This window comes from Prionailurus viverrinus, chromosome B1 (assembly GCF_022837055.1).
Source record: "Prionailurus viverrinus isolate Anna chromosome B1, UM_Priviv_1.0, whole genome shotgun sequence".
Taxonomy (NCBI): domain Eukaryota; kingdom Metazoa; phylum Chordata; class Mammalia; order Carnivora; family Felidae; genus Prionailurus; species Prionailurus viverrinus.
The window spans coordinates 150,905,708-150,932,889 of NC_062564.1; the positions used below are offsets into that span (position 1 = coordinate 150,905,708).

Genomic DNA, 27,182 nt, shown 5'->3' on the forward strand with positions numbered 1-27,182 from the left:
GCCCAGAATCCAGTCCAGGATCACACACTGCATGTAGCTGTCATACGCCACAGTTTCCAAAATTGGACACAAGTGTCTGGCCTTCCTTTGGCTTTTCTCACAGCGATATTTTTGAAGATTACAGTACAGGCCAATTGCCTTGCAAAATATCTCTCGATTTGTGAAATGCGGGTTTGTCTAATTCAGTAGTTCCAAACATGTATCATGTTGGACACGTCTCAGATTCATCTGGGAACTTGGTAAGTATCAACTCAAGAACAACTTCTTAAAAACACCAGGTGGGATCTCTGACTTTGTCAGAGGACAGAAGTGTATGGTTTCAATGTGCTTGTATACTAAACAAGTGGACAGGCCCTTTCAAATCCCTATTTAGAAAACTGCAGTTTTTGGCAAGAGGCAAGAAATACGAACAAAGAATGAGACTTGGCAGGTCCTCTTACGATTCCTCTTTACCTCAGCCCAGTGGGTTGTGAAGAGGCGAGTGCTATTTATAACAACTTGTTTCCAACTAATTGCGTCTCCTCACTCACCTTCAGTTGCACTTCCTCTTTTGGTAAAACAAGGGTGAATTTTGCGCAATTCTTTTCGGTTGAATTCTGGTCAGTAAGGCATGTGAGGTCTATTATGTCTAACTTGTCAACATACTGCAAAGATAAGGGAAATCTCATTAAATTGTTTCATGGGTAACATACATTAGTTCTAGAAAGGAGGAACATAACTGATTTGGACCTTGCATGAAATCCTGGCTTTCAACTGGGCATCGCAAGCCTTCCGAACTCAGAAGGCATTTGGAGATGTATTCTGTGATGGTGTGCTGGACCTGGCCCACATGAGTTTGCAAAAGCTGATTTTTTCATTTTTAGGAAGTTTGCAAGCCAGTCCCTAAACACAGGTTAAAAATTAAATTATATAAACATACAATTATATTAAAAACAAAGGTAACTAAAATTCAAAACTCATTATTTTCTAATTATATTGCTACATTGTATTTGCTATGCCCTTGAGGTTATTTACATCCTCATTTCTGTTTGAGGGAAATACTATCTAACAGTGTATTACCATATCTTTCTTCCCAATTCAGGAAAGTCACATTGATAGGTTAAAATCAGCTGTGGTGGGAGTATTTACACCTTGGAAATTGGTAAACCTTACAAATTAGGGCTTGATTTATTGTTTTGTTAATTGTCCTAGGAGCCAGCAATTTTTTTTCTGCAAAAGCTAGATAGTAAATGTCTCAGGCTTTGCAGACCATACAGAGTCTCTGTTGCAAATTCTTATTGTTTTCATACAACACCTTGAAAATGTAAAAAACATTCTTAGCTCATAGACTGTACAAAATCAGGCCACTGGCTAGATTTGGGTCAAGGGCCACAGTTTGCTGGGCTCTGGGTAGCAATGTGAGGGGTAAAATATTAATAAAGCAGATAAAATGTTAAAGTTTCTTGTGTCTGAAACTTTTTCATTGTGAACAGAACAAAAAAAATTGACAAAATATTGTCCCATGATTCAGAAATTATCATGTTGTTTAGCAAAGAACTTACCCATGTCATTATCAAAATAGGTGAAGTTCTAACATACATGATTATTGCTTTGCTTTCCTCTTATCATTAATATAAACAAAAATATCAGTCGACATTCATATCAAATGTCACATTTAGTGACAAATTTATTAGGGAAACAGCAGATTGGAAGACAACTGCATTTGTCAAATCATGATTGAATTGCAATTTTAGTTGCCTGTGGATCCAAGTTCAGAAAGATCAATGAAAGTATCTGTGAGAATCAATTACCTATACGGAAACTATAATAAAAAATATTGTAGGGGCGCCTGGGTGGCTCAGTCAGTTAAATGTCTGACTTCGGCTCAGGTCATGATCTCACAGTCCGTAAGTTCGAGCCCCACATTGGGTTCTGTGCTGATAGCTTGGAGCCTGGAGCCTGCTTCAGATTCTGTGTCTCCCTCTCTCTCTCTCCCTATGCCTGCTTGCACTCTGTCTCTCTCTCTCAAAAATAAACATTAAAAAAATTTTTTTAAGAAAGAAAATATTTTTAAAAATTGTATATTTTATTTTTTCAACTTTGTGCTACACATTCTTTATATCAGTAATATTTATAATAAACTTGTATACATATATTCATACACATGATTTTTTCAAGAATGCTCTTCTTCAACATTTATCACATCGCTGGTTATAAGGATCCTATTAAGAAATTCCTCTCTTAGCCCAATACAATTAGAATATTTCTTCTGAACAACTAGTATATATGGGCTACTCTGTATGCAGCTGGTCAGACCTGTTCTCTAGTGTGGGAAGATCAAATCCACCTCCAGTAAGTATAGTAGAGTTTTTATGGCATAATTTTTTTTTCTGAATTAGCCTCATTCTTGACTTTTTTATTTTCCTCTGTTTTGCCCAATAGGACTTATTTTACTAGGTTCTGCTTTGTGTCCTTATTTTATTTTTCTGAATAAAGTAAGGCAGAAAAATAAGTAAGTAAATTTTTTTTCCAGACCTATTTCTATAATGATGAAGTTGTGGGTTCGTTTGGGTTGACCTATTTATTTTCAATGGACAAAGAGCAATTAAAAATGGATGGAAAAGTATAAGGGAAGCAGGACAGAATTAAAAAATTGCACACAAATCTTTTTCTGATGGATTGTCTAGATTAAGCTAAGTAAACTTTGCTGAGACAAAGGAGGAAGCAACAGAGGAGGAAGTGGCCGAATTAGATAGAGTGCTGATCTATTGATTAGAAGAAAGGAAGTTTTATCTTTTTTTTTTTTTTTTAATTGTAGGGTTGAAAAGAGCCTTAAAGGTCATCTGTCTAATCCAGCTGCCATCTGATGCTTGAATCTCCTCCACGGCATCCCTCCCTGTAGCCATCCTGTCTATGTTGGAATATCTCAAACAACATGGAACTTATGCCTCTATGCCATTCTGCCTGCTAGCAAGCTTTTCCTTGTATTAAGGCACAGTCGTTCCTCCAGTTAATTTCCATCCAATGGTCCTAGTCCTCTTTCTCTGTAATAACATGAAACGAATTCATTGACTCTTTCACATGACCTCCTGACAGTCTTTCAAATATGTCAAGGCAGCTTTAAATTCTTCCCTACTATAAGCTGAATTATCTCCACTTCTCACCTGTTCTATCTCTATGCTTTCTCCTGAAACTATCGCCCCCTCCCCAAATTTCCTAAAGTCTGCACCCTCTTTTAACAAAATGAGTAGATGGACAATTCTGCAGTATTTCATTGTAACAGTCTGTTCATGGCATAGTGGTTAAGAATGCTGGCTCAGGAGCAGGACCTGGATGGTACCCCTTTCATTAACTGTCTGATCTTGTACAACTTCTGAATCCCTAAACTTGACTACTCTCATCTATAAGTGGTGATTAAAATAGTATACCACCCAGAAGAATTGTTATGCGAATTAGATGAGATAATGTATGTAAAATGCTTGAATGCGTGCTATGTGGCAGCTCATCTCTCAAGTCCTTACATTCATTATCTCGTCTAATCCTTTTGATAACATCATGTAATGGGTGATTCTTTTTATCCTAATTTTAGGGATTTGGAAATGATGTTGGACAAGATCTTTTATTTGCTTCCCTGGGTTTCCTTTTATCCCTTTACCACACAGTGCTGTGCACAGGAGAGGGACCTGTGGGGACAACATCAAGGTCCCCTTTATTCCCATTGGGTTGGACCCTAGTTAACACTGGCAGGAGATCAGAAGCCTGAGGAGAGTGAGGTATTTATGCAATTGCTTCCTCAGTCAAAGATCTTACTCCTCTCAATGCAGTCATCTTCATACACTTCTGTTCACTCTTCTCCCACTTTTTTTTTTTTTTTTTAAATTCTGGGCATCAAAGTAGGGAACTGTTCCTAGCCTCAGAGATCTATTCTATCCTTTGTAGTTTTCCTATATCCTGTCCACTGCTTTGAATATAGCATCTTCATTAAGCTCTCTTCAAAAATGCCCAATCTGAGGGGCTCCTGGCTGGCTTGATCAGTAGGGCACGAACTCCTGATCTCGGTTAGGGGCATATGTAAGTTCGAGCCCCACGTTGGGTTTAGAGATTACTTAAAAATAAAATCTTTAAAAAAAAAGCCCAATTTGAGATGTCATCTGTTTCCTACCAGTTCCCTGTCTGATATACTGACACAGACAGGTTAGGTAACTAGCCCAAGACCCACAGTTCACAGTGGCAGAGACAGGATAACAAGCCAGGCAGTCTGCCTGAAGACCAGGCGGCAGTCACTAAGCTGTACTCACTAAGCTGTACTGCCTCATGCCAGGTAGCAAGTGAGCAATAACTATTCACTCACCCACTATGTATACTGTACAAGGGTTAGACCAGTGTCTCTCATAGTCTCACTGACATCAGTAGGAAGTTGGAAGGCACAACAGAGGGATTCATTTTATTAAAATTTATTATGGCATTTGAAAACACCTCCATATGAATCTTACCTGTCCAGAACTCTGGTGAAAGTCATCATTTTAAGTTTGTTTTTGTTTGTTTGTTTTTGCATGTTCTTATTTTTTTTTCAATCTTTTATTTAAATTCTCATTAGTTAACATATAGTGTAATATTGGAATAGAATTTAGTGATTCATCACTTACATGTAACACCCAGTGCTCAACACATTTTGTTTGTTTGTTTTTTAAATGATTTCTGGTTAATTTACCACTAATGGCACTAAAATACCTGCAAGGTAGAATACATCACAAAGGCTGTTTTTTCTGTCTCTTTCATTAAATCTGGGCATGTAATAATGATGTTCCAAGAACTGTGGGCTACTGCATCCATGGTACAAAATGTTTGTATTTAAACAAGTTACTAGATCATAAAATCTCCTATAGCATTCCATGGTAGGCAAACATTTGACACTAAAACGCTACATTTTATTTGTGGGAAAAATGAAATACACAGTTTTTGATCTTTGTGGAAAAATTGAAATATAAATCAAGTATTTGATAGGGGCGCCTGGGTGGCTCAGTTGGTTGAGTGTCCGACTTGGGCTCAGGTCATGATCTCACAGTTCGTGGGTTTAAGCCCCACATCTGGCTCTGCTGACAGCTCAGAGCCTGGAGCCTGCTTCAGATTCTGTGTCTCCCTCTCTCTCTGCCCCTCCCCTGCTCACGCTCTGTCTCTCAAAAATAAATAAATGTAAAAATAAAAAAAAATTAAAAATAAATTATTTGAAATTAATACTAATAAATAAATCTCAGAATCTCTTTATTCTCATGCTTAAGCTCTTAGAAGTCCCTTTAGCAGGTTATGTTTTCGTCTCCCTAGAAAAATTAAATTGTGACATATTTTATGTTATGAGGCTTTGGGGATCATCTAGTTTCTTTCAGATAATAACTGCATGATACAGCAAGATAAAAAACTGGGGAAATTAAGGCTACCCCTTGGCATTAAGCAAGTTGTATCTTGTTACCTAGCTAAAATTTTCACTTTTCAACTAAGTTTCTACCATTGGGATCAGAAAGAAAAAAATGCAAAACTAAAGACACAAGTTTATATCTTCTTCGTAGGTGCCCTGGAAACTTTACCATAGGTCTTATATCTGATAGTATCCACAGATATCAATATTCTTATTTGAATTGGTTTTACTAGAATATCTTTACTCTTGAGAGACAGAAAACCCCAAATGAATAAAACTATATAACATGTCTATATTGGAAAAAATTGAACCAGTCAAATGTGTTTAACTACTTACTGTTGGACTTTTTTTGTCAGAATAAAAAAAAAGTGTAGTTCCTCTCAACTCTGTCCAGTAATGTTTATACTCCTGTGGGAAAGAAATTAAGAGCATTATTTCATTGGTATATATTCAACTGTTTTCTTGTTACCACTTTTCTTTGTAACTTCCTTAATTGCTGTTTGATATAGGTTTCTTCTTTACCCTGAGATAAATCACCTAACTTAATGGCTTAATTTTACATTTAACTCCTTTTTTTAAAGTTCATTCATTCATTCATTCATTCAGAGAGCATGGAGCAGCAGAGAGAGAGGGAGAGAGAGAAAACTCCAAGCAGGCTCTGCACTGTTAGCACAGAGCCCAACACAGGACTTGAACTCACAAACCCTGAGATCGTAATCTGAGCTGAAACCAAGAGTCAGACTCTTAAGCGATTGAGCCACCCGGGCTCCCCTTTACATCTAGGTCTTGATTAAATCTTTCACAAATTTATTTTAGCATAAGGTGTGAGGTAAGGATGTAATTTGATTTGTGTTTAAATAGGTCATTTTTGAAAACTTTCCCCATTGATTTAAGACACTTGACTTTTTTTTTTTTTAATTAAAAAAATTTTTTTTTCAACGTTTATTTATTTTTGGGACAGCGGGAGACAGAGCATGAACCGGGGAGGGGCAGAGAGAGGGAGACACAGAATCAGAAACAGGCTCCAGGCTCTAAGCCATCAGCCCAGAGCCTGACGCGGGGCTCAAACTCACGGAGTGCGAGATCGTGACCTGGCTGAAGTTGGACGCTTAACCGACTGCGCCACCCAGGCGCCCCTAAGACACTTGACTTTTTATGTAGGCATCAGTGGAAGCCTGCACCTGTAAGAGGAGCCATTTAGAGGTCAAGATAGGACAAGCATTAAATATCTAGATTCCAGGACAATTGAAAGGATTGAATAAATTGGCATATGTAAAGCACTTAGCAGAGTACATGGCTTATAGTGTGGGTCCTATAAATAGTGTATGTTTATATAAATAAAGGCAATGGAATAGTTCATAATCATAAAAATAGTTTAACATCAAAGCTAAACATTGAAGTCCGAATTTCATTCATTATTGCTACATTCACATTATTATGGGTTTTATAGAAATACAACTTTTTAGGTTTAAAAAATTTAAATAACCTAGTTTCATTTCACTCAAGTGAAAGTTATTTAAATAAGGGGAATTTACATTCTGTGAAGACTGGCTGTATTACAAAAGAATGACATGGGGGTTTCGAGAATAAAATCCTTCCAAGTGTAAATACTTACCTTCATACCCAGCTCTTTCCAAAAGCATGTTTTTAAAAATTCCAGTTTTATAGACATGTTAATCATTCCTTTAGAGTTTAATAAGCTCAATGTTTATGACATGCTGGATTATCTTGATTTATATTGAAGATTAATGTAAGAGAATTACATGATTTTTTTCTTATGCTTATAAATGTGAAGACACTTTTATATATTATGGCATTTTGTGTCTCTTTAATACTGACATACCATTTATCCTTTCTTAGCCCATCAAACTGTTTCTCACCTCTTCAGAACTGATATACTTCTTTTCTCAAATAATGGAAACTCTGTAACCCATCTTGTTTTTATTTGTCTTGGTTCCCACGAAGCTCAAGATTAAATTCATTTTGAATTACAACAATCATCTTTCTCATGTTCTTAGTAGAACTATTTTATCCCTTTTTCTTCATGTCTGATAAAGTACTATATTAGTTAGCTTTTGTTGTGTAACAAGCCACCCTCAAACTTAGTGGACTAAAATAGCAAATGTTTGCTATTTCCCATTATTCTGTGGCTGGATGATCGTTCTTTGGATATACTTCACTGTGGCTGATCTAGGGGTGGCCTCACACACTTGCCTGGGGTCCTAGCTGGGAATGCAGAACTGAAATATGTTTTGGTCTTTGTCCCCCATTTCCTGGCACAGAGATCCTAAAACCCTTCAAATTTCCTGAATGGTAGGACTGTTTTTGTTACTAGTAATGAGTCACTTTATGTAATACCTGAGTTTATATTAATGAGATGATTTAGGATGGAATCCCTGGATAGCTTCAAGATAGGTCTGGTGGCTAAAAGGACAACTGATTACTGGGTTGGAACTTTCAGCCCTACCCACCAACCTCTAGGAAAAATGGGGGATGGGCTGGGAGATTTAAGTTTCATAAAAATTCTTGAACAATGTGATTTGATAAAATTCCTAATTGGTGAACACATTCACATGTTGAGAGGTTGGTACAGCCAAACTCAGTACGGACAGAAGCATGTGTGCTTGGGGCCCTTCCAGATCTTGCCCTATGGACCTCTTGATCTGCCTGTTCATTTGTATCTTTTACCAGAAAATGTAAGTAACGTGGCTTCCTGAGTTCTGTGAGCCAGTCTAATAAATTATAAAGTCTTCAGAGGGAATCATGGCAGCTTTTGATTTATAGTGAGTTGGTCAGAAGTATAGGAGGTCTGGGACTTTCAGTTGGTGACTGAAGTGGAGGGCAGTCTTGCGGGACTGTGCCCTTAACTAAGCGGTGGGGTCTGCACTACATCTGGATAGGTAGTGTCAGAATTCAGCTGAATTGTTGAACAGCCAGATGGTGTCCAGAGAGTCAGAGAATTGGTTGTTGGTGTTGGAAAACACTCTACTGAGAAAACCAGAGTCTCACTCCACAGGGTCTTGTCTCCAGTCAGGTAAGCCTATATTTGTTCACATGCTGGCAGAAGGATTCCCAGGAGCAAGAGAAGGCAAACCTAATGTGTGAGGTTTCTAATTTTCTCCCTTTGTCACATTTACCGAAGCATGACCTAGTCCAGATTTCAAGGGGTAGAAAAATAAAGTCAATCTCTTCATGAAAGACCAGAGAAGTCACATTTCAAAGGGGGAATGCATACAGTGAGGCTTGAACAAATTGGTAGTATTACTGTAGCAATCTACTTCAGGGGCAGAGTTGGAATGTGGGACAAGTTTCTTTGTCCAACCCTGTGGTCTTTCCAGTCCATCCTACCTCCTAATTGAGAGCTGGCTATAATGTTACATAAGGAACCTGATACCTCCTGAGCTAAGAACAAATTAACATAGAAAAGACCAATTCAAAGGGGCATAGGATTGAAGAATCAGCCAATGTGTTATTGGCATTGCGATAGCATTTACCTGGTTTCTCTGCCACCTTCTTATGCCCTCCAATCTATCCTGCACAGTACAGCCAGAGTGAATTAAGAGGCAACATGTTCAACTTAGCCCCTTTCTATCCTTTCTCTGCTCAGCGTATTAGGAGAGAGTAGGTGTTCTTTTTCTGGTCCTGCCATGTGGTAAAGGGCCTCCAGGAGGGGTAGGCTTGTGGCTTTTAAACTGAGTTAGTGAGTAGCTCACTAACTAGGTAGCTCAAGCCTACCTAAATCTGGTATAAAGTGTTAGCATTGTTTTGGCCATAAATCTAAACTACATAGCGATAGATTTTATTAATGATAAAAGTACCTAATTGATCTGTGTGGGATTCCTCTGTCTTAATTTTTAATTGGTTTCAAAATTGGGAGACAGAAAAAAATCCCAACAAATGCATATAAAAATGTATACAGCAGGGGAAGAGGGATTAACTGCTAATGGGATTTCTTTTTAGCAGGATGAGAATGTTCTAGAACTAGATAGTGGTGATGTTGAACAACTTTCTGAATATATTAAAAGCACTGAAGTATGATGATGATGATGGTAATGACCATTGTTTTTCCTGTGTGAGAGTGTACTGCTAGAGGACCAAGAATAGAGGTAGAAACCAGCCTCCTGCTATTGCCTTATAGAGTTGTTCAAGATTGAATGGAATAATACTGTGTGTAAAGCACATGGGACCTGGGACAGAGCAAGTGGACCATAAATGTTAGCCACTTAAAAAAAAAAAAAAAGCATTACCTCATCACTCACATTATTAACAGGTACTTTGCATTTTTCATTATTCATATGTTACTTTTTGAGGATGGAGATTTGTATGTGTGTGTGACAGTGGTGTCATCCAAAAATCTCCAAAATAGATCTCCTTCAGTGGGATTATGTATGAGAAGGGGAGGATATCTTGTGAACCAGAGTAATGAAACCCATCGCCATTCACGTATACTATGAAAGGGTGCCTTCATGTTGTCTTCAGTAGAGAAATATAAAACTGCATTGAGAAATTTGGCTTGAAAAATTGTCAATATATACTGTCTCCATAATCAGGCAGATGTTCTATAAAAACCATGAAAGTGTCTAGCCACTCTGTTGAAAAGTACTTGGATTTTCTCAAGTTTGACTTCTGATTAATAAAACAATTTGATTTGGGGGGACTTTTTTTTTTAATCATATCTCTCTTTTTAAGCCTTTCACATCCGGTTCTACTGGTAAGCCTCTGCCATGCAGGAATCAAGTCGAAGCTACACTATAATTTAGAACTAGGACAGGAGTGAGGGAGAGAGGGAAGATCAGAACGCAGGCAAATTGGTTGGAGAACTTAATGACAGGGTGTGTGGTTTTACTGGAGTATGGCATCTAAGATCAAGTTCAAACTGGAGATTCTATGATTCTTGGAGGAAAAGTAAGCAAGAGAAAACTCTGAAATCAAAGTGTACCACTCTCTTCGTCTTCCAAATTAGATTTATGGGTATTAACCTGCCATATGATAGGAAAACTAAAATCCCTCATTGCCAAAACTTATTGAGTTCCTTCTATACATACAGGTGACATCCATCTATGCTTCTAAGAAAAATTACAGAGGTGGTTCAGTCAGGAGAGAATGATATGAACTGGGTAGAATTAATCAGGGAAAAATAAGAGTTTTACTGATAAACATACAGATTCATGGAAAGGATTAAGGAGGGTTTATTAAGGGTGGGGTGGGGGGAAGAAGCAAGAACAAAGGTAGTGAGCTAAGAATAAAGGCAGCCCAGAGGAAAGGTAAGATTACAAATAACGATAGGTCCTGTGAACTTCAACCACAGCCACAAGCCTAAGAATAGATCAAACTTATATTCAGTACGCAGAGACCAGTGGGTCACAGTCTTGATTGAATTTCAGATAAGCTCTTATAAATATACCAGTATAATTCTAAATGAACTAGTGGTGAGGACTAGTCAGAGATATGTTATTTTGACACTGATATGGTGACCACATTCTTATGTTCAAGTTAATTAAAAGACATATTATACATATTGTTGTTTTTTTTTTAATTTTTTTTTTCCAACGTTTATTTATTTTGGGGACAGAGAGAGACAGAGCATGAACGGGGGAGGGGCAGAGAGAGAGGGAGACACAGAATTGGAAGCAGGCTCCAGGCTCTGAGCCATCAGCCCAGAGCCTGACGCGGGGCTCGAACTCACGGACCGCGAGATCGTGACCTGGCTGAAGTCAGACGCTTAACCGACTGCGCCACCCAGGCGCCCCATACATATTGTTTTTAAGGCATATCACAGATTGAAGAAACTATGAAATGTTGCCCAAGTTCTATCTCCGATTTTTTTATTAATTTTTTTTAATGTTTATTTATTTTTGAGAGAGAGAGAGAGCACAAGCAGGGAGGGCAGAGGGGGAGACACAGAATCCGAGGCAGGCTCCAGGCTCTGAGTTGTCAGCACAGAGCCTCATGTGGGGCTTGAGCTCATGAACCACGAGATCATAATCTGAGCCGAAGTCTGATGCTTAATTGACGGAGCCACCCAGGCACACCTCTATCTTAATTTCAAACAGTTCCAGAAAAATGAGAATTTTCCCCATTTGCAAAAACCGTGTTTTCATTGGCATCCTGTTGTGGCATTTAATAGCGCTTATTATCAAATAAATCTTCCTGATCAGTCCAAAATTCTCGTGCTGTTGTTTAAGTAAGTCCACATTATCTTTTTCATGAAGATTATGTATTTTTAATGGATTCTTGACCTGGGATCCATGGACTTTCTGGAATTGCATTTAAAATGGTACATGTTGGTACCTTTTCCTAGGGGCAAAAATCCTTAAATTCTTACAAGTCCCCTGTCACAAAAATAGCTAGGAAGCACCTCTAAATGTGTGATCTCCTTACAGACCAGGTTAGTCCTCAGTTATATTTTCTCTAGTTTAAATGTTCTGAATTCCTTCAACAAAGACCCCACTTAACGTTCTGCAGAGTATCCCAACTTCCTCTATCCCATTTTCTTTTAAAGATAACCTTCCATATATCCCTGGCTTTCCTTCACTTTTAAAGGTTCCCAGGCACTTCGCTGCTGCCTAGAAATCCCATTATTTTCCTTAGATTTTTCTCACAGCTTCTATTTTCACTAGTGCTCTAGCTCTGTGGCTCTCCTTTGAGCCATATTACCAGTTGACCCTCCAACAATGTAGGGGGTTAGGGTGCTGACCCTCCTGCACAGTCAAAAATTCACATATTACTTTTGACTCCAGAAAAATTTAACTAATAGCCCACTGCTGACCAGAAGCCTTGCCAGTAACACAAACAGTCGATTAACACATATTTTGTAAGCTATCTGTATTATATATCTATCCTTACAATAAAGTAAGCTAGAGAAAAATGTTATTAAGAAAATGATTGGAGGGGCGCCTGGGTGGCGCAGTCGGTTAAGCGTCCGACTTCAGCCAGGTCACGATCTCACGGTCCGGGAGTTGGAGCCCCGCGTCGGGCTCTGGGCTGATGGCTCAGAGCCTGGAGGCTGTTTCCGATTCTGTGTCTCCCTCTCTCTCTCTGCCCCTCCCCCGTTCATGCTCTGTCTCTCTCTGTCCCAAAAATAAATAAACGTTGAAAAAAAATTAAAAAAAAAAAAAAAAAAGAAAATGATTGGAGAAAAAGATACATATATAGCACTGTACTATATTTATCAAAAAATCCAAGTGTAAGTGGACCCACACTGTTCAAACCCATGTTGTTTAAGGGTCAACCGTACCTACGGATTCAAAACTGATTTTAGTATGTTAATAAGATTATAATAAATAATAAAATGAATGAATATAACCTTTAGTGTAAGCCAGGTATTTTATATGTTATCTTCTTTAATCCTTGAAACCACCCTATAATTAGACAATATTGTTATCCTCTTGCTCTCTTCTCCTTGACATACACGTGAAAGATGTTGCTATGAATTCGAGTGGAAACAAGTCAATTTCATCAGAAATATTTATATCTATAGTTTATTCTTTCCATTTCAAAGTATGCTTTCTAAGAAAAGGTAGAGTAACAGTCAGGTAAGAGAGTCATCACTCCTTACTGTAGACTAAGCCTCTTGAAGGTAGGATCTTTGTGTTATATTTATATTCTCTGGAACTCGGTAGGATGCTTGATGCATAGGGGACACACTATAAACATTGTTTGAGTGAATAAATTAGTTGAGCACCTGTTGTATTCCAGGCATTGTACTTTAGGTGGCAAGTTGTAGTTTTTCCATTTTATAGTTTGAGAAAATTGAATCTCAAGAAGATAGAGTAAATTCTACAAGATCACAAGCAGTTTAAGTGGCAAAACCATCAGGTAAAAGACATGTTTTACTGACTAAAATCCTTGTTCTTCCTGCTAACCATCATCAGAAACAGTTATTATAAATACTTCGATGAACATTTAATGAATAATCAAATTTAAATTACAAATTAGAGGGGTGCCTGGGTGGCTCAGTAAGTTGGGTGTCCGACTTAGGCTCAGGTCAGGATCTCACGGTTGGTGGGTTCAAGCCCCATGTCGGGCTCTGTGCTGATAGCTCTGAGCCTGGAGCCTGCTTCAGATTCTGTGTTTCCCTCTCTCTCCGCCCCTCCCCCACTCAAGCTCTGTCTCTGTGTCTCTCAAAATAAATAAACATTAAAAAAAATTTTTTTTAATTACAAATTAGAAATTTCTTTTTCCCAATTCCTCTTTCCTGCCAAAGTAATCATGTGGCTAACCTATTGTGACAAGGTAGAATTCACTTTCAAAGCATATAAGAGGGGGGGCACCTGAGTAGCTCAGTCAGTTAAGTGGTCGACTCTTGAGCTTGGCTCAGGTCATGATCTCACAGTTGGTGGGAAAGAGCCCACACTGGGCTCTGCACTGAGAGTGTGGAGTCTGCTTGGTATTCTCTTGCTCTCTCTTTGCTCCTCTCTCACACATGCTTGTGTAGGCTCTCTCTCTCTCTCTCAAAAATAAATAAACTTAAAAAAATGAAAATGAAAAAAAGAAAAAGATGCAAAAAATAAAAGCATGTAGGAGGAACCAAAAAATATTCTAATATAACTGACAAATTTATTAATACATGTTTAACACCTCTAACAGAATATAAACTACCATGTCTTTACAAAAACCTCGAATGTGCTATTGTAGATATTTTCACAATTTTTCCGTTAATAAATCTTAAGAAAACATATCTTATTATCATTATTAAACATTTCTGATGACATTTCTTGAAACACTTAACTTTTTGCTACTTTGTTACTATTAAAATTTCATAAAATTTGACCCAGCTTAATGATTTCTTTTTAAATTAGTAACAGACACTTTCATGTTTATTTCTCTCATTAACTTCAAATTATCCATAACTGGTATTTTCAAAGCACTGATTTTAACTTATTTAATTATAATTTTTCATTTTTACATTTTAAAAAATATGAACTGCTTTTTGAGTTTTGTTAGAATGAATGTATTTATATATCTTAGTGTACATATTACATACACTGCAACCTACATATTGTCTTTTCAAGTCACTATCTTCATGTTTTTAGAATACACAACTATATTTAATGTTAAACAATATCAATTTTAGCATTTTCATTATTTATTTTTACAAAAGTTTACTTTAAAAAATAATTTTACCATTATTTGTAAACTTCAAACAACTAAGAGGAAGAGCAAAAGTTTTCATTTCAATCATAATATTTTGTATTAAGTGATACAAGTCATTGTGGAAGCATACTAGTAAATAGAAAAAAATATCAAACATTTTATCTTCCAAGCTGAAATCTTCTGTTATGTTAACATAAATTCTTTGGAAATGTAGCTTATTCAATTTTTTTTACATTGGTGACTTAACATTAGAATGTTATATTATTATATATAATACATACATATATACCTGAATGTGCTTAAGCCACACATTGTCTTTATAATTATGCAAAACTGGCATCATATTTCTGAGCTCAGGGAAGAGGGCTTAATCACAACAGAAACAAGGTGGCACTTGTCACATCACATCACATCACCATGAAACAAATTTTATATTAAGGCAGAAGCTGCTAGTTGCAACGTTATCATCTATGGACTTACCTGGCATTCTGACCTCTTGACTAACAAAAAACCTTCAAAGTACAAAGGTAGAGCAGTAATCTTTAACCTTTCTTGGAAGATCCTGCGAGGAGCTGGTTTTGGGGGCTTCTTATCCATCATACCCTCTTGGTGTGTGGTTTGATTTCAACTATATCCAGTCTCAAACAAAATGAGATCTCCTTTGTGTGAGAGGAAAAAGCAACTGTTCAAAGAGGAAGTCCCAACTCGATATTTAACCACCAACAGTACACACACACACACACACACACACACTTTTTTCCTTTACTTTTTGTGAGGTGAGAAAGAACAGGCATAGACCAACTTTGAAAGGACGATCTCTATGCAAATTTAGAATTACTGAGGATTACAGTAGCAAAATAAATAGAAGATTAATATCACCAGGGGATGAAAAGAACCGATGTGGAGGTTATAAACTTTGGAGGAGTCATCAAGGTCACATTTGTTTTCTTCCACCTTCTTTTATTTATTGCTTTCCATCTTTACCCCCGCAAGATATGACTTGAATTAACTTGACTCCATTAAAAATTACTTTATAGGATAATTTTATTAGTACTATTTCTGCTGGAAATCTTTTAAGACTGAGCTTTGCTTACATTTTTTTAAAGATTGGAGTTCCTTATCCCATGCCTATTTTGATGATCCAGTAAATATAAACCACATGGCAACATGGGATTTTTTTACTTTTCTGTCAGTAAGAATTTTGAGTTCATGGGTTACCAGTTGGCAAAATATGTCTGGCAGAGAAAGCTGTAATACTTCAAACTTTTATTTTGTTCTTTTATGCTTTCTGAGCTGTGGATCACTGATGTGAAGATGCATAGATGGGGTCTCTACGGTAAGATTTAGAAAGCTACATTGGGGCCCAAATGCATTCAGTAGTTGTACGTGGGAAACGGTCCTTTAGAGACTGGATTTGGCCGAGCACTGTGCAAGGAATGATGGGGGAAGGAAACAATGGAAGGAATCATGGTATGTTTTGCAGGGATCCTGAGAAGTTCCACCATTTCTTATTTCATCCTCTGTATTTCAGAATTACTATGGATTTAGTATAGTCAAGGGCTGGGCATTCTCCCCAGTGAGACCAGCTGATTCTTAGAAATCAAAATAAGGTAGGACTCTTGAGTCTGATCCTCCTTTCCTAATGGAGACATCACATGGTTTTCCCCACCAGTATGGGTTCCATTGGATCTGCAGCTGTAGATATGTGCAGCCAAATTGTCTACAAAGTGAGTACAGCAATATAGACTAATTATCAGTTAACCAGAGGAAAGTGTTTAATTAATCATCCAAAATAAAAAGTTTAAGACAGATACTGGGAGTTGAAGATTCAAAATCACTCCCTTGCTTATATATATCTTTTTACGTTTATTTATTAATTTTTTTTATTTTGAGAGAGAGAGAGAGAGAGAGAGAGAGAGAGAGAGAGGCATGAGCAGGGGAGGAGCAGAGAGAGAGGGAGAGAGAGAGAATCCCAAGCAGGATTCTCTGAGCCAAAATCAAGAGTTGGATGCTTAACCTACTGAGCTACCCAGGCGCCTCTCCTCTGCTTTTATATTAAGTCGAGACCTCCTTCCTATTATTACTCAAACCTTCCAGTGATAAAATACAAGTCCTGCTTTTTTTTTTTTTTTTTGAGGTAAAACCACACTACTTTTCAGTTTCAGTATAATTGGAAAATGAATGACAAGGGAAAACCTCCTGATTTGATAAGTGACCTAATCCACCTTTTTGGCAACTGGTAGCTGGTGTAACACAGGCAGGAAATGAAAGGAGAGATGAGAACAGAAAATGGAAAGAAGGGGAGGGAGACAGGATGCTGTGAAACAGCCATGGTTGGAATAAGAGAAAAGTAGTCACTGGCATTGTGGCCAGGGAGAAAAGAATGTTTCTAGAAAAATGTAAGCATAGGAATATTTCTGAGAAATAATCATCTAGTTAACTATGTCTTTCTTACCTACCTTATGAAAAAATACGCAAAATTAAAGAAAAACCAGCTTATCAGCCTCTGGAAGTTGCTTTGGTTTGCTGATTTGCAAGTCACATTAATTGTTAATATACCAATGTTCAAATGATGTCTCCTTAAAAAACAAACAAACAAACAAACAAAAAAAACCTACAAGATGCAAACATCCTGAAACGTTATTAGCCAGTTAGACCTGCTCACAGTTTCCAACTGTATCATGACAATGGAAATCCTCTTATAGATATCTCAAATTTTAGGTGGTGAATAATGAGTAGCCAGTTTTGCTACTCACCAGCTGAGCCCTTGAGCAAACCGTTTAACTTATCTAGGATCACAACTTCCTCCCTCGTCTCAAGAGCTACAGTAGGTTCCTCAGAAGTCTCCTACTTTTCACACTTTTTCTTCTCTAATTCATTTAAAATGACATCTAATCAAGTCACTCCCCAGCTTAAAACATTTTGATAGATTCTCATTGCTTTTGAGCACTCTTTCATTTTTTTTCAATCAACACTAAATATTGAGTACCAATAATGTGCTCAAGCATAGAATACGAGATCCTTCATAACAGGGCCCTTAAATTGAAACTCCTTAAAAAAAACCTCTCTCCTCTAATAACTTTGGTTAATCCCAATGATCGATACCTCATGTTCTTTCCCATCTCCTCATACCTTTCAAACTACTGTATATCTTGTTTGGGTGCCCTTCGTTCTTCTTAAAATGACAACTTCCTGCCTACCCTTAAAGACCTCAGTTGAATATATCCTTGTCTGTGAAGATTTCCTGATTTCCTGAAGCCTTCCCCATCTCCAAGGAGAAATTTTATTGCTTTCACCCTGCATTCCACAGCATCTTACAGATATTTTATTACAGTATTTGGCCTACTGTATATTAGTTATTAGTATACATTCTGTATCAACAGGAAACTAAGTTTTTCAAATACAGGGATTGTGTTGAAGTTGATAGGTAGTAGATTGCAGTAACCATTGATTAAATGACTAACTTCCGACTGGAAAATACAGTTCTAATTTGGGAGCTCTTAGCCTCTGCTGTGACAGAAGCTTCTTTTTTTCTGATATGTGTGACCATTGGTTGACGCAGGTTCTTTTGTTCTTGTGTAGAACAATCACGTTACTGTCAAACTGCTGGACACAGCCATCATCAGCTCTGTGAACAGGAATTTGTTATACATTAGATACACGGCTACAAATTAAACAGTTTTGAATGAAGTATAAGATTAACTCATACAAAATCAAAATTTCAGTGCTCTTTTGAGTCATCCATGTTATAATGCAATTCAAATGAATACACATTTTTATGACAGTTAAGGCTCTCTAAAGTACTTTACTATCCACTTATTAGAAATGATTCAATCAATCACTCTGTATTAGAGCCTCCAACCTGTCTCCTGTATTTCCCAATTTCTGATCTTTGTTTCACATAATGTTTATTGATGGTTTATTGCCATTTCAATCACAACTCATTGTAGTAAATTTTGAAGATGTTTGAATACATTTATGTTTACAATCCATAACTGAAGAATACAGCTTTAATTTTAATGACTGGCTTACTTTGTGGCATAATGAGTCATAATTACTCAAAAAAAAATTCTACTAGGTGTTTTGGGACAGAAAAAAAAAGGCAAGGAATCACTGTTGTAGAAGTGATATTTGTAGCTCTGTCAGACTGGTTTAATTTGCTGACATGATTTTTAGTACAAAGAGTTGCATCTACGATGATAACAGTCTTTCTAGTTAAATGTTCTCACTATTTTTTAGTGTAGGGTATTATTTATATCAGTGAGAAATGTTTCTTGTATGTCACATAGATACAGGTTTCTAAATGAGATAAATCATTGCATAATAGTAGCTGTAATAGAAACTGAAAATTCCATATAGGGTGATAGTTTGGGTGGTAGAGCAATAATGAATTTAGTTTTAGCCATATCAAGCTCAATACAAAGAAAGTTTAGGTCTACATTTTTCTTCCTCTTTGCTTCATTTAAAATCCACTAAAAAACCCAAAAAACAAAAAAAACAAAAAAACCCCACTACTGCTGCTTTCTGGGATAAGGTAGGTTAGTGCTCAGTCTCCATTCCAGCCCCTTCCAGTGTGCCATTATTATTACTTTTTAATGTTTATTTATTTTTGAGAAAGAGAGAGAGAGAAAAAGAGAGAAAGTGTGCACGCATGTGCATGGGGGAGGGGCAGACAGAGAGGGAGACAGAGTCTGAAGCAGAAGAGAATCTGAATATATCAGCACAAAACCCAACATGGGGTTCAGGCCCACGAACTGGGGAACCGTGAAATCATGACCTGAGCTGGGTCGGATGCTCAACCTACTGAGCCACCCAGGCACTCCCGTATGCCATTCTTTACTGCAGAGGCTGAAAAGCTAAAAACTACATATCCAGACCTTTTTTTTTGGAGCTGGAGTTGGGTAGCAATGTAGATGGAAACAGAATTTATTCTTGATTTGCTGTTCCCCTAGGCTGAAGCATGGTCTATAGGCTTCTAATTTTTTGTGTGGCAATACTATCAGAAGTCTCAGTAGTTGATCACTAGTTTCATGGGTAGTTTCATGGGTGGTGATAGTCAAAGCATGGAATGTCAATTTTCTGGTACCTGTCACGATGAATATGATGTGTTTCTGGAGCCAGCAGCAACAAGGAGGCTTCCTGCTCATGGAGACTTCTTATTCGTTGTGGCTTCCTAGACATGGCACTTTTGTAACAGAAGTGACTTCCTGATTGTGCAGTGTCAGTATGGTTCTGGAGATTCCAGCACCAGCATTAGCTTCTCAGCTTTTCAGTTTGCTTCCTGATTATACAAACAACAGCTGGCTCTTGGTGTTCAGTTCTGCAGTGTGTCTTTAGAAATCATTCCTGAAAGCCCTGAATATGTTATTTCTCCTTCCATCCCAACAATTCTGTAAAGCAATAATGCATACTAGTAGATCCCGTTTTTGCCTACAGTAGCTATTACGAGTTCTATTCTATAGAACTGACCCCTGATCAATATAGTTCTGCACTGTCTACAGGAAGAAGTGAGAATTTATGCTAACATTGAAGATGTTCGTAATCTAGTTCATTTTGCAAACATGAACACTCTACAATATCTGACAGATTTTCTGTCAATAGCATAGCATTTCCTTTTTAAAAATATTTTTTATTTTTTAATGTTTATTTTTATTTTTAATGTTTTTAAATTTATTTTTGAGAGAGAGCGAGCGAGCAGGGGAGGGGCAGAGAGAGAGGGAGACACAGAAACCAAAGCAGGTTCCAGATTCTGAGCTGTCAGCAGAGCCCAGCACAGAGCCCAACGCAGGGCCCTAAGCCACAAACCATGAGATCATGACCTTAGCTGAAGTCGGATGCTCAACCGACTCAGCCACCCAGGTGCCCCTATTTATTTATAAAATAATAATTTTTTTTGAGAGATAAAGCACATGCGGGGGAGGGGCTGAGAAAGAGGGAAAGAGAATCCCAGTGCTGCCCAGTCTGGTTAGAACCAGGCATAGGAATCAAACACACGAACTGTGAGATTATGACCTTTTTGCTTTGTGTCTTTGTTTGCAGTTTATTTTCCTACTTCTTTCACCCTTTCCCACTGTTAGGTATGGCCTACAAGCTATAGTTTGGGCACTTTATTGTTTATGAATTTCTATAGGCGCTTAAATTTACGAACATCTCATATAGCATGCTTTATAAATACTTAAAATAATTTCTTAATTTTTCCTAATAAATGGAAAACTTACTTATATAAGTTCTAGAAAAAACAAGTCTTCAGGCATAAATTAAAAAAATGAAAATTACATGCTCGTCCACCATCCACCATTAGCACCGTTTGGATGGGTACCATCACCTTTTTGGCACTTTTTCTCTATTTGTGTATATTTACATAATCAGATAAGTACATGATATTTGATAAACTACATTTTTTCATATAACTTATCTGGAGCATATATCTGTGTCAATAACTACTAATGTTTATTATTTAATTTTTTGCCTAGTACCACTAAAGTAATTTAAGTCTTTGCAAGGTTAAATTATAATGCAGAAAGTATTAAACTTTTGAAAATCTAATTGTACTTTTTGAAAGTTTTTTTTTTTAATGTTTGTTTTATTTTTGACAGAGAAAGAGAGAGAGAGAGAGCACACAGGGGAGGGCAGCGAGAGAGGAAGATACAGAGGACCTGAAGTAGGCTTTGTGCTGAGCTGGAGAGCCCGACGTGGGGCTTGAACTCATGAGCTGTGAGTTCATGACCTGACCCAAAGTCGGACGCTTAATGGACTGAGTCACCCAAGAGCCCCTACTTCTTTCTTTAAAAAAATTTTTTTAAATGTTTATTTATTTTTGAGAGAGAGAGAGAGAGAGGCAGACTGCGAACAGGGGAGGGGCAGAGAGAGAGATGGAGACACAGAATCTGAAGCAGGCTCCAGGCTCTGAGCTGTCAGCACAGAGCCGGTCATGGGGCTTGAACTCATAAACTGAGATTATGACCTAAGCCAAAATCTGACGCTTAACCGACTAAGCCACCGAGGCACCCCTAAATGTGTTTTAAATGACAAAAGCTAATTTTTCAGAATTATGCTGACTAGAAGTAAACTACAGGCTACAGAATGGAGATCCAGAGAATAGTGTATTTGTTGTGTTCTTTTTATTTATTAAAAAAATTTTTTTATAAGGAAACTCTACCAGCAGTGTGGGGTTCAAACTCAGAACTCTGAGATCAAGAGTCACATGCTCTACCTACTGACTCAGTCGCCCCTGTTGTGTTCTTGGGAAGAGAAACAATGTATATATATATATATATATAATAGAATTCAACAGCAACTATGAATCAAACACTTGGCACAGAGGTAACTGTAAAGATTTTTATGTAGCACTCAATTAAGAACTCATGGGGACTTTTAACCCATTGTATAAAATTGTTTTCGTGAACGTTGCTGCCACCTACCTGCATACTGCAAACACACTTTATAATTTGGCAATTAGAGTCTTAGCCTATTTAGTAGAGAAAAGGCTACTTAAAGTGAGTGTACTTAACACATGGAACAACATTTGACAGTAAAGAATTTTAAAAATTTAAATGTTATATTAAAAAATAAACTCCAAAATTATATAAATAAGTTTATTTCACTTTAGCAAATTAAGTTATAATTGAAATGTTTATAATTTTTACAAATTGATTTTTGGAGTGTAATTTTTTCTGACAAAATTATCCTATAGTAAATTGCTAATATTTTCACTTTTGACTTTTGTGTGAGGAATAAGCTTAGGAATCCCCCGGGCTTGCCAATGGGTTAACAAGGCAATAAAGAAGTACAAAGCCATAGGATGCTAACACCCGAGTTTGGGTAAACAAACAAGGCAACCAAGAATAGGGAGGTGCAAAGGCACCCAGTACATCGGTATATGAAAAAAACAAGATTAGATATGCAGGGCGGAAGCACCCCCAATTTAGTGCTATAGCAGAAAGCTGCTTTCACAGGAAGGAAGGACCAAGTTAGGTAAACAGGTAAATTGGGCTATAGACCACTGCGCTGGAGATGAAGCAGCCCAGAGCAGAGATGATTATTTAAAAAAAGGTGCCTTGTTAACCCTGAGGTCACGTGTCCTATCTTTCTCCTCCCCTAGACTAGCTAAGATAAACAGAGGTGGTGCCTCATGTCCCCTGTAAACAACTTTCTGCCCGACTGCCGGCATCAGGATTTTGCTTTGTATTAACCCAAACCCCTAACCCTGAATATCTTCAAGACCTCCTTTCCCTCATGTTCATAAGTTAATGTGCACGTCCATCACCATGTTTGTAAGCCTTCTGATCCTAAAAAAAACGGGGCAAGGACCCTTATTTGGGTCTCTTGTCTTTTCCCGGACATTAGTCATCTCTCATTTTTCATCCTGCATCCTGCTCTTTTGCTGGCCAAAAGAGAGCTTTAGAGTTAGAGTTTATGACACTTTGGCATAATAATTTTTTTGCAAAAATTTTGAGAACTTCAGTAATTTTATTAATGCCACTTTGCCCTATCATTTTAGTATGAAAACTTTCCAACATACAGAGAAGCTGAAAGAGCAGTATTTTTATTTTTTAAAGTTTATTTATTTTGTATGTGTGTTTGTGTGCGTGTGTGTGTGTGAGAGAGAGAGACAGAGAGAGAGAGAAAATGCAAGTGGGGCAGGGGTAATAGAGAGAGGGAGAGAGAATCCCAAGCAGGTTCTGCACTGTCAGCATGGAGCCCGATGTTGGGCTCAAACTCATGAACCATGGGATCATGACCTGAGCCGAAATTGGACACTTAATGGACTGAGCCACCTAGGCATCCCTGAAAGAGCAGTATTAATAAACACCTACACATCTACCATGTAGTTCCAATAATTGTTAGTGTTTTGCCAGATTTGCTGTAACTATATCTTTTTTTTTAACTGAACCATTTCAAAGTACTTACAAACATCACGTTTTACCCCTTAATACTTCATATGTATATCCTTATCCTAAAAGAATAGGACATTTTCTTACATCATCACAGTAGCATTATAATATCTAAGAAACTTTTACGTTTCCCTGTCATTTAATAATTACTACTTTAGTTTTCCATTGCTTAATGCTCTTTATGGCTTCGTTTTGAATCACAGTCTGACCCTAATTCACACACTGCATTTGGTTATCTCTCTCTCTCTCTATTGGTCTGATCCCCTGTGCTCGCACAGATGAATCAGAAGTGCCAGAGGTGGGGTGGCTCAGTTGGTTGAGCATGAGATTTAGGCCATGATTTCACAGTTCATGGGTCAGCGTGAAGCGTGCTTTGGAACCTCTGTCCCCCTGTCTCTTTGTACCTCCCCTCACAAGCTCGCATGCTCTTTTTCAAAAATAAGTGAACATTTAGAAGAAGAAGAAGAAGAAGAAGAAGAAGAAGAAGAAGAAAGAAAGGGAAAAAGAAAGTGCCAGAGGTGACCTCAGCTTCATTATAATGTTAAAATCCCTTCTGAATATTCATCCCAAGGCCTAATAAAAGGAGCCTGCTTTCCCCTCTTTGGAGAGACACTGTTTTGGAAATTGTTCCCTGTGATCTCCTTGTTTGTACAAATAGTTGACCTTGTGAGGCAACTCCACCTGGTGTAGTCGGCCTGTAAGTCACCAAGGAGTGGGTCCACTTTGGTTTGGTAACACTCTCACGTCCAGTTCATTGACATATAATATATAGTATTGACGTATAATATATAGTGAATAACACTCTTCAAGTCCAGTTCATTGATGTATAATATATAGCAAAAGTCATCCTTTCTTTAGGAGCATAGTTCTGAGAGTTTTGACAAAAACATAAGAGTATCATATTGAAGACATAGACTATTTCCAGCATCATAAAATGTTCCCTCCTTGGCCTTTGTTGTCAGCATCTTCTACCCCCAACTTCATCTGCTGGCAACTATTGGTTTCATTTCTATGTGTATAATTTCATGAAGTTATATTTATGTAATCATACAGCAGGTTGCCTTTGATGTCTGGCTTCTCTTACCTAGCTTTTAAGATTCATCTAAGTTGTTGCATGTATCAGTAGTTTGTTTTTATTTCTGAGGAATATTCTGTCATATGGATGAACTACACTTTATAAATATGTACATATTACATTTACATGTACATAAATTACATTTAATATGTAAATGATGGACATATTACCAGTTTGAGTTTATTATAAATAAGGAACAATTTAAATTTTAATAGCAATTGTGTTACAATTCCTAGAGCAAGTTCATTTAGAGTGTAATTTTTAAGGTCTAAAATATTCTTTAAACTAGTTTTAACCAATTTTAAACTATCTGCATAAAATCCTAAGCAACTAAACGTTTCTAGTACCCTCTTAAGTTCAGTTTCTGTAAACTTTATTTCCCATATACACATCAAATACACACAATTCCATAGACTGATACACACACACACACACACACACACACACTCTCCTCACCTAGGTTATGTAGCTGGAATGGAAAACTTCAAGATTTATCCAGTTACCATGGAAGTTCATAAAGAGAGATCTGAATGTATTTGGGGGGGGGCGGTGCGCAGGGGGCCTATAATGACAAACCTAGGTTTTATAAACATTAGTCCATCAACTAGCAATCCTATTTTAGGATGCCAAAACCATTGTGGGGCTATAAATAGTAGGACAGATGCAGAGGGAACTGAAAAGTTTGCTTGGGGATGGTGGAGTTTCCATAACTTTTGGTTTTCATAAAGTGTTGCTCCATTTTCTCTGTAGTTATTACCAACACCCTTTGTGCCCTGCATTCGATACCAGCATGTCACTGCATTTCAAGTTTCACAAAATACCTCTGAGAGTTACTGTTTCCAGTGGAAACAGGGAATATCATTTTAGATGTGGAAATTTACATTGGTGATTGAGCTTGGTAAAATTTCTCACTGAGAAATAAAGAGTGTAGTGATTAAGTGCTCAGTTCTGGAATCAGAATACCAGGGTTCACCCCCAGTTCTGCCATTTAATGGTAGTGTGATTATGGGGCAGTTACTTAAACACTATCCCAGTTCTGTTGCATGTAAGATGGGGATACTAGCTGTCTTCTTTTAACAGGAATGTTTTAAGAATAAAATAAGTTAGTGCATGGAGAGCATTTAGAAAAAAAATATATAGTGTGTACGGAATAAATGATAGTTTTTTTATTATAATGTATTCCAAATATGACATCAAATTATATAATGTAGTCTGATTGGCAAAACCCTATAATAAAACCAATCATTATTTATTGAATTCTTACTATGTTCCAGGCATTTCACCTAGATATTAAAATGAATTAACCCAATATCTCAGCAACTTTAATATTATTCCCATTTTACAGACAAGGGACTTGAGAAACAGATAGTTTAATCAACTTACCCATTATGACAGAATTCTTGGGAGTAGAATGGAACCCAGTCTGATTGTAGAGTTAATATATAGTACCTCTTCCCTACCAAAAATAAACAAACCATAGGTGATAACATTTGTTAAATCATTACATGTTTAAAAAGTTTATTAGTTCAACTCTTGATTAATGAATTTATTCAATAAGTAGTGTATTTTATGATTAAAATTCCTGTGCAAATTTTTATTAAATCACAAAAATAGAACACAAGTTTCATAGCATCATAAAATGGTCAAGTCTTCAGAGCATCTATAAGCTCTCCTATTATATAATTATATAAATAAGGAAACACCCGGAATAGTGCCACAATTTTATTCTAGATGATACAGCTAGTCGCTGAGTATATTTCAAGACTACTGATTTAGGTCTCCTTTCAGGACATTATACTTAAATGACATATATTTACCTAAGTCACTTTGTTGGCAATGCTTCATGAAAATATTACCCACATATTTGAAAGAAGAATACATCGTTATCATCATCAACGTTACATTGTTATTACTTTCAGAGGTGATGCATAGATGGACTCGGTGTGGAGGACGAGCCCGCACAATGAACTATTTCTTTTCAAACGATTTCTGCAATTTTTACCTTTATCCTTCCAAGTATTATTTTTTACTCTGTAATAGAACCGCTGACAAGTTTTACACCCGTCTCAAGAATAAAGGCTGGTCTCGAGACGGTGCCTGCTCAGAGCAGCTTTACGGAAACCCCCAGCTTTACGTTCAATCCTCCGATTACCTAGCCAGCAAAACAGGAGAAAACAGTTAGAGAAAGGGAGGGCGGGGCTATGGGAAAGATGGGGCGGGGCTGCGGCGGGCCCTGCGAGGGGCGGGACTGTTGGAGTGTCCAATGTGAGGGCGGGCCTTTAACGGCTTTCTGTAAGGTTGAGCGGTTCGTTTTGCGCATGTGCAGACCGTTTCAAACCGCGGAGACCGCTGGGTGCTCCGGAAGGGCCGAGCCAATGGGTGAAGAGCGTCGGTAGCGCGCTTACTAGCTCGCAGTTCCTTCAGTTTTGCCACCTCCCACCTCAGGGGCGCTCCTGGGGTGCCGCCTAACTGCTCCTCCCGCGACTCTGTCTGTGCCGGGCTTCTTCGAGTCACGGCCCGCGAGGGCTTGCGTGCCAGACCCCCGGCGCGGGTGGGGCCGGGCCGGAAAATGGCTGCGACGGGTCTGGTAAGTGCAGGCTCCTGCCGCTTCTGCGTATGGGAGCTCGGCCGCCCCTGGCACCTGCGCTCGGGGCGGGAGAGAATGAAATGTTTTACTGTGGCTTCTTGGAGATTTCAGTGGAAAAGCCCGCGAAGTTTTTGAGAT

At 37.7% G+C, this 27,182-nt stretch overlaps 2 protein-coding genes across 5 annotated transcripts in view; one reads left to right on the forward strand and one right to left on the reverse strand.

Annotated features, from left to right (window-relative positions):
- STAP1 (signal transducing adaptor family member 1) overlaps positions 1–26,728 on the reverse strand; it is a 54,113-nt gene extending 27,385 nt beyond the window's left edge. For both annotated transcript variants that reach the window (XM_047855129.1, XM_047855128.1), the window contains exons 1-5: positions 26,460–26,728; positions 25,841–25,913; positions 14,969–15,147; positions 5,729–5,800; positions 531–644 (exon numbers count right to left, since the gene is read on the reverse strand). In XM_047855129.1, the coding sequence (XP_047711085.1) occupies positions 531–644; positions 5,729–5,800; positions 14,969–15,088 (306 nt within the window). In that variant the 5' untranslated portion in view covers positions 15,089–15,147; positions 25,841–25,913; positions 26,460–26,728. The remainder of the gene's footprint in view (positions 1–530; positions 645–5,728; positions 5,801–14,968; positions 15,148–25,840; positions 25,914–26,459) is intronic.
- Positions 26,729–26,805: 77 nt separating this feature from the next.
- The window catches only part of CENPC (centromere protein C), an 81,155-nt gene continuing 80,778 nt past the window's right edge, over positions 26,806–27,182 (forward strand). For all 3 annotated transcript variants that reach the window (XR_007151458.1, XM_047855126.1, XM_047855127.1), the window contains exon 1: positions 26,806–27,044. Coding sequence is in view for 2 of the 3 variants with exons in the window: in XM_047855126.1 (XP_047711082.1) it covers positions 27,027–27,044 (18 nt within the window). In the remaining variant the exon portion in view is untranslated. The remainder of the gene's footprint in view (positions 27,045–27,182) is intronic.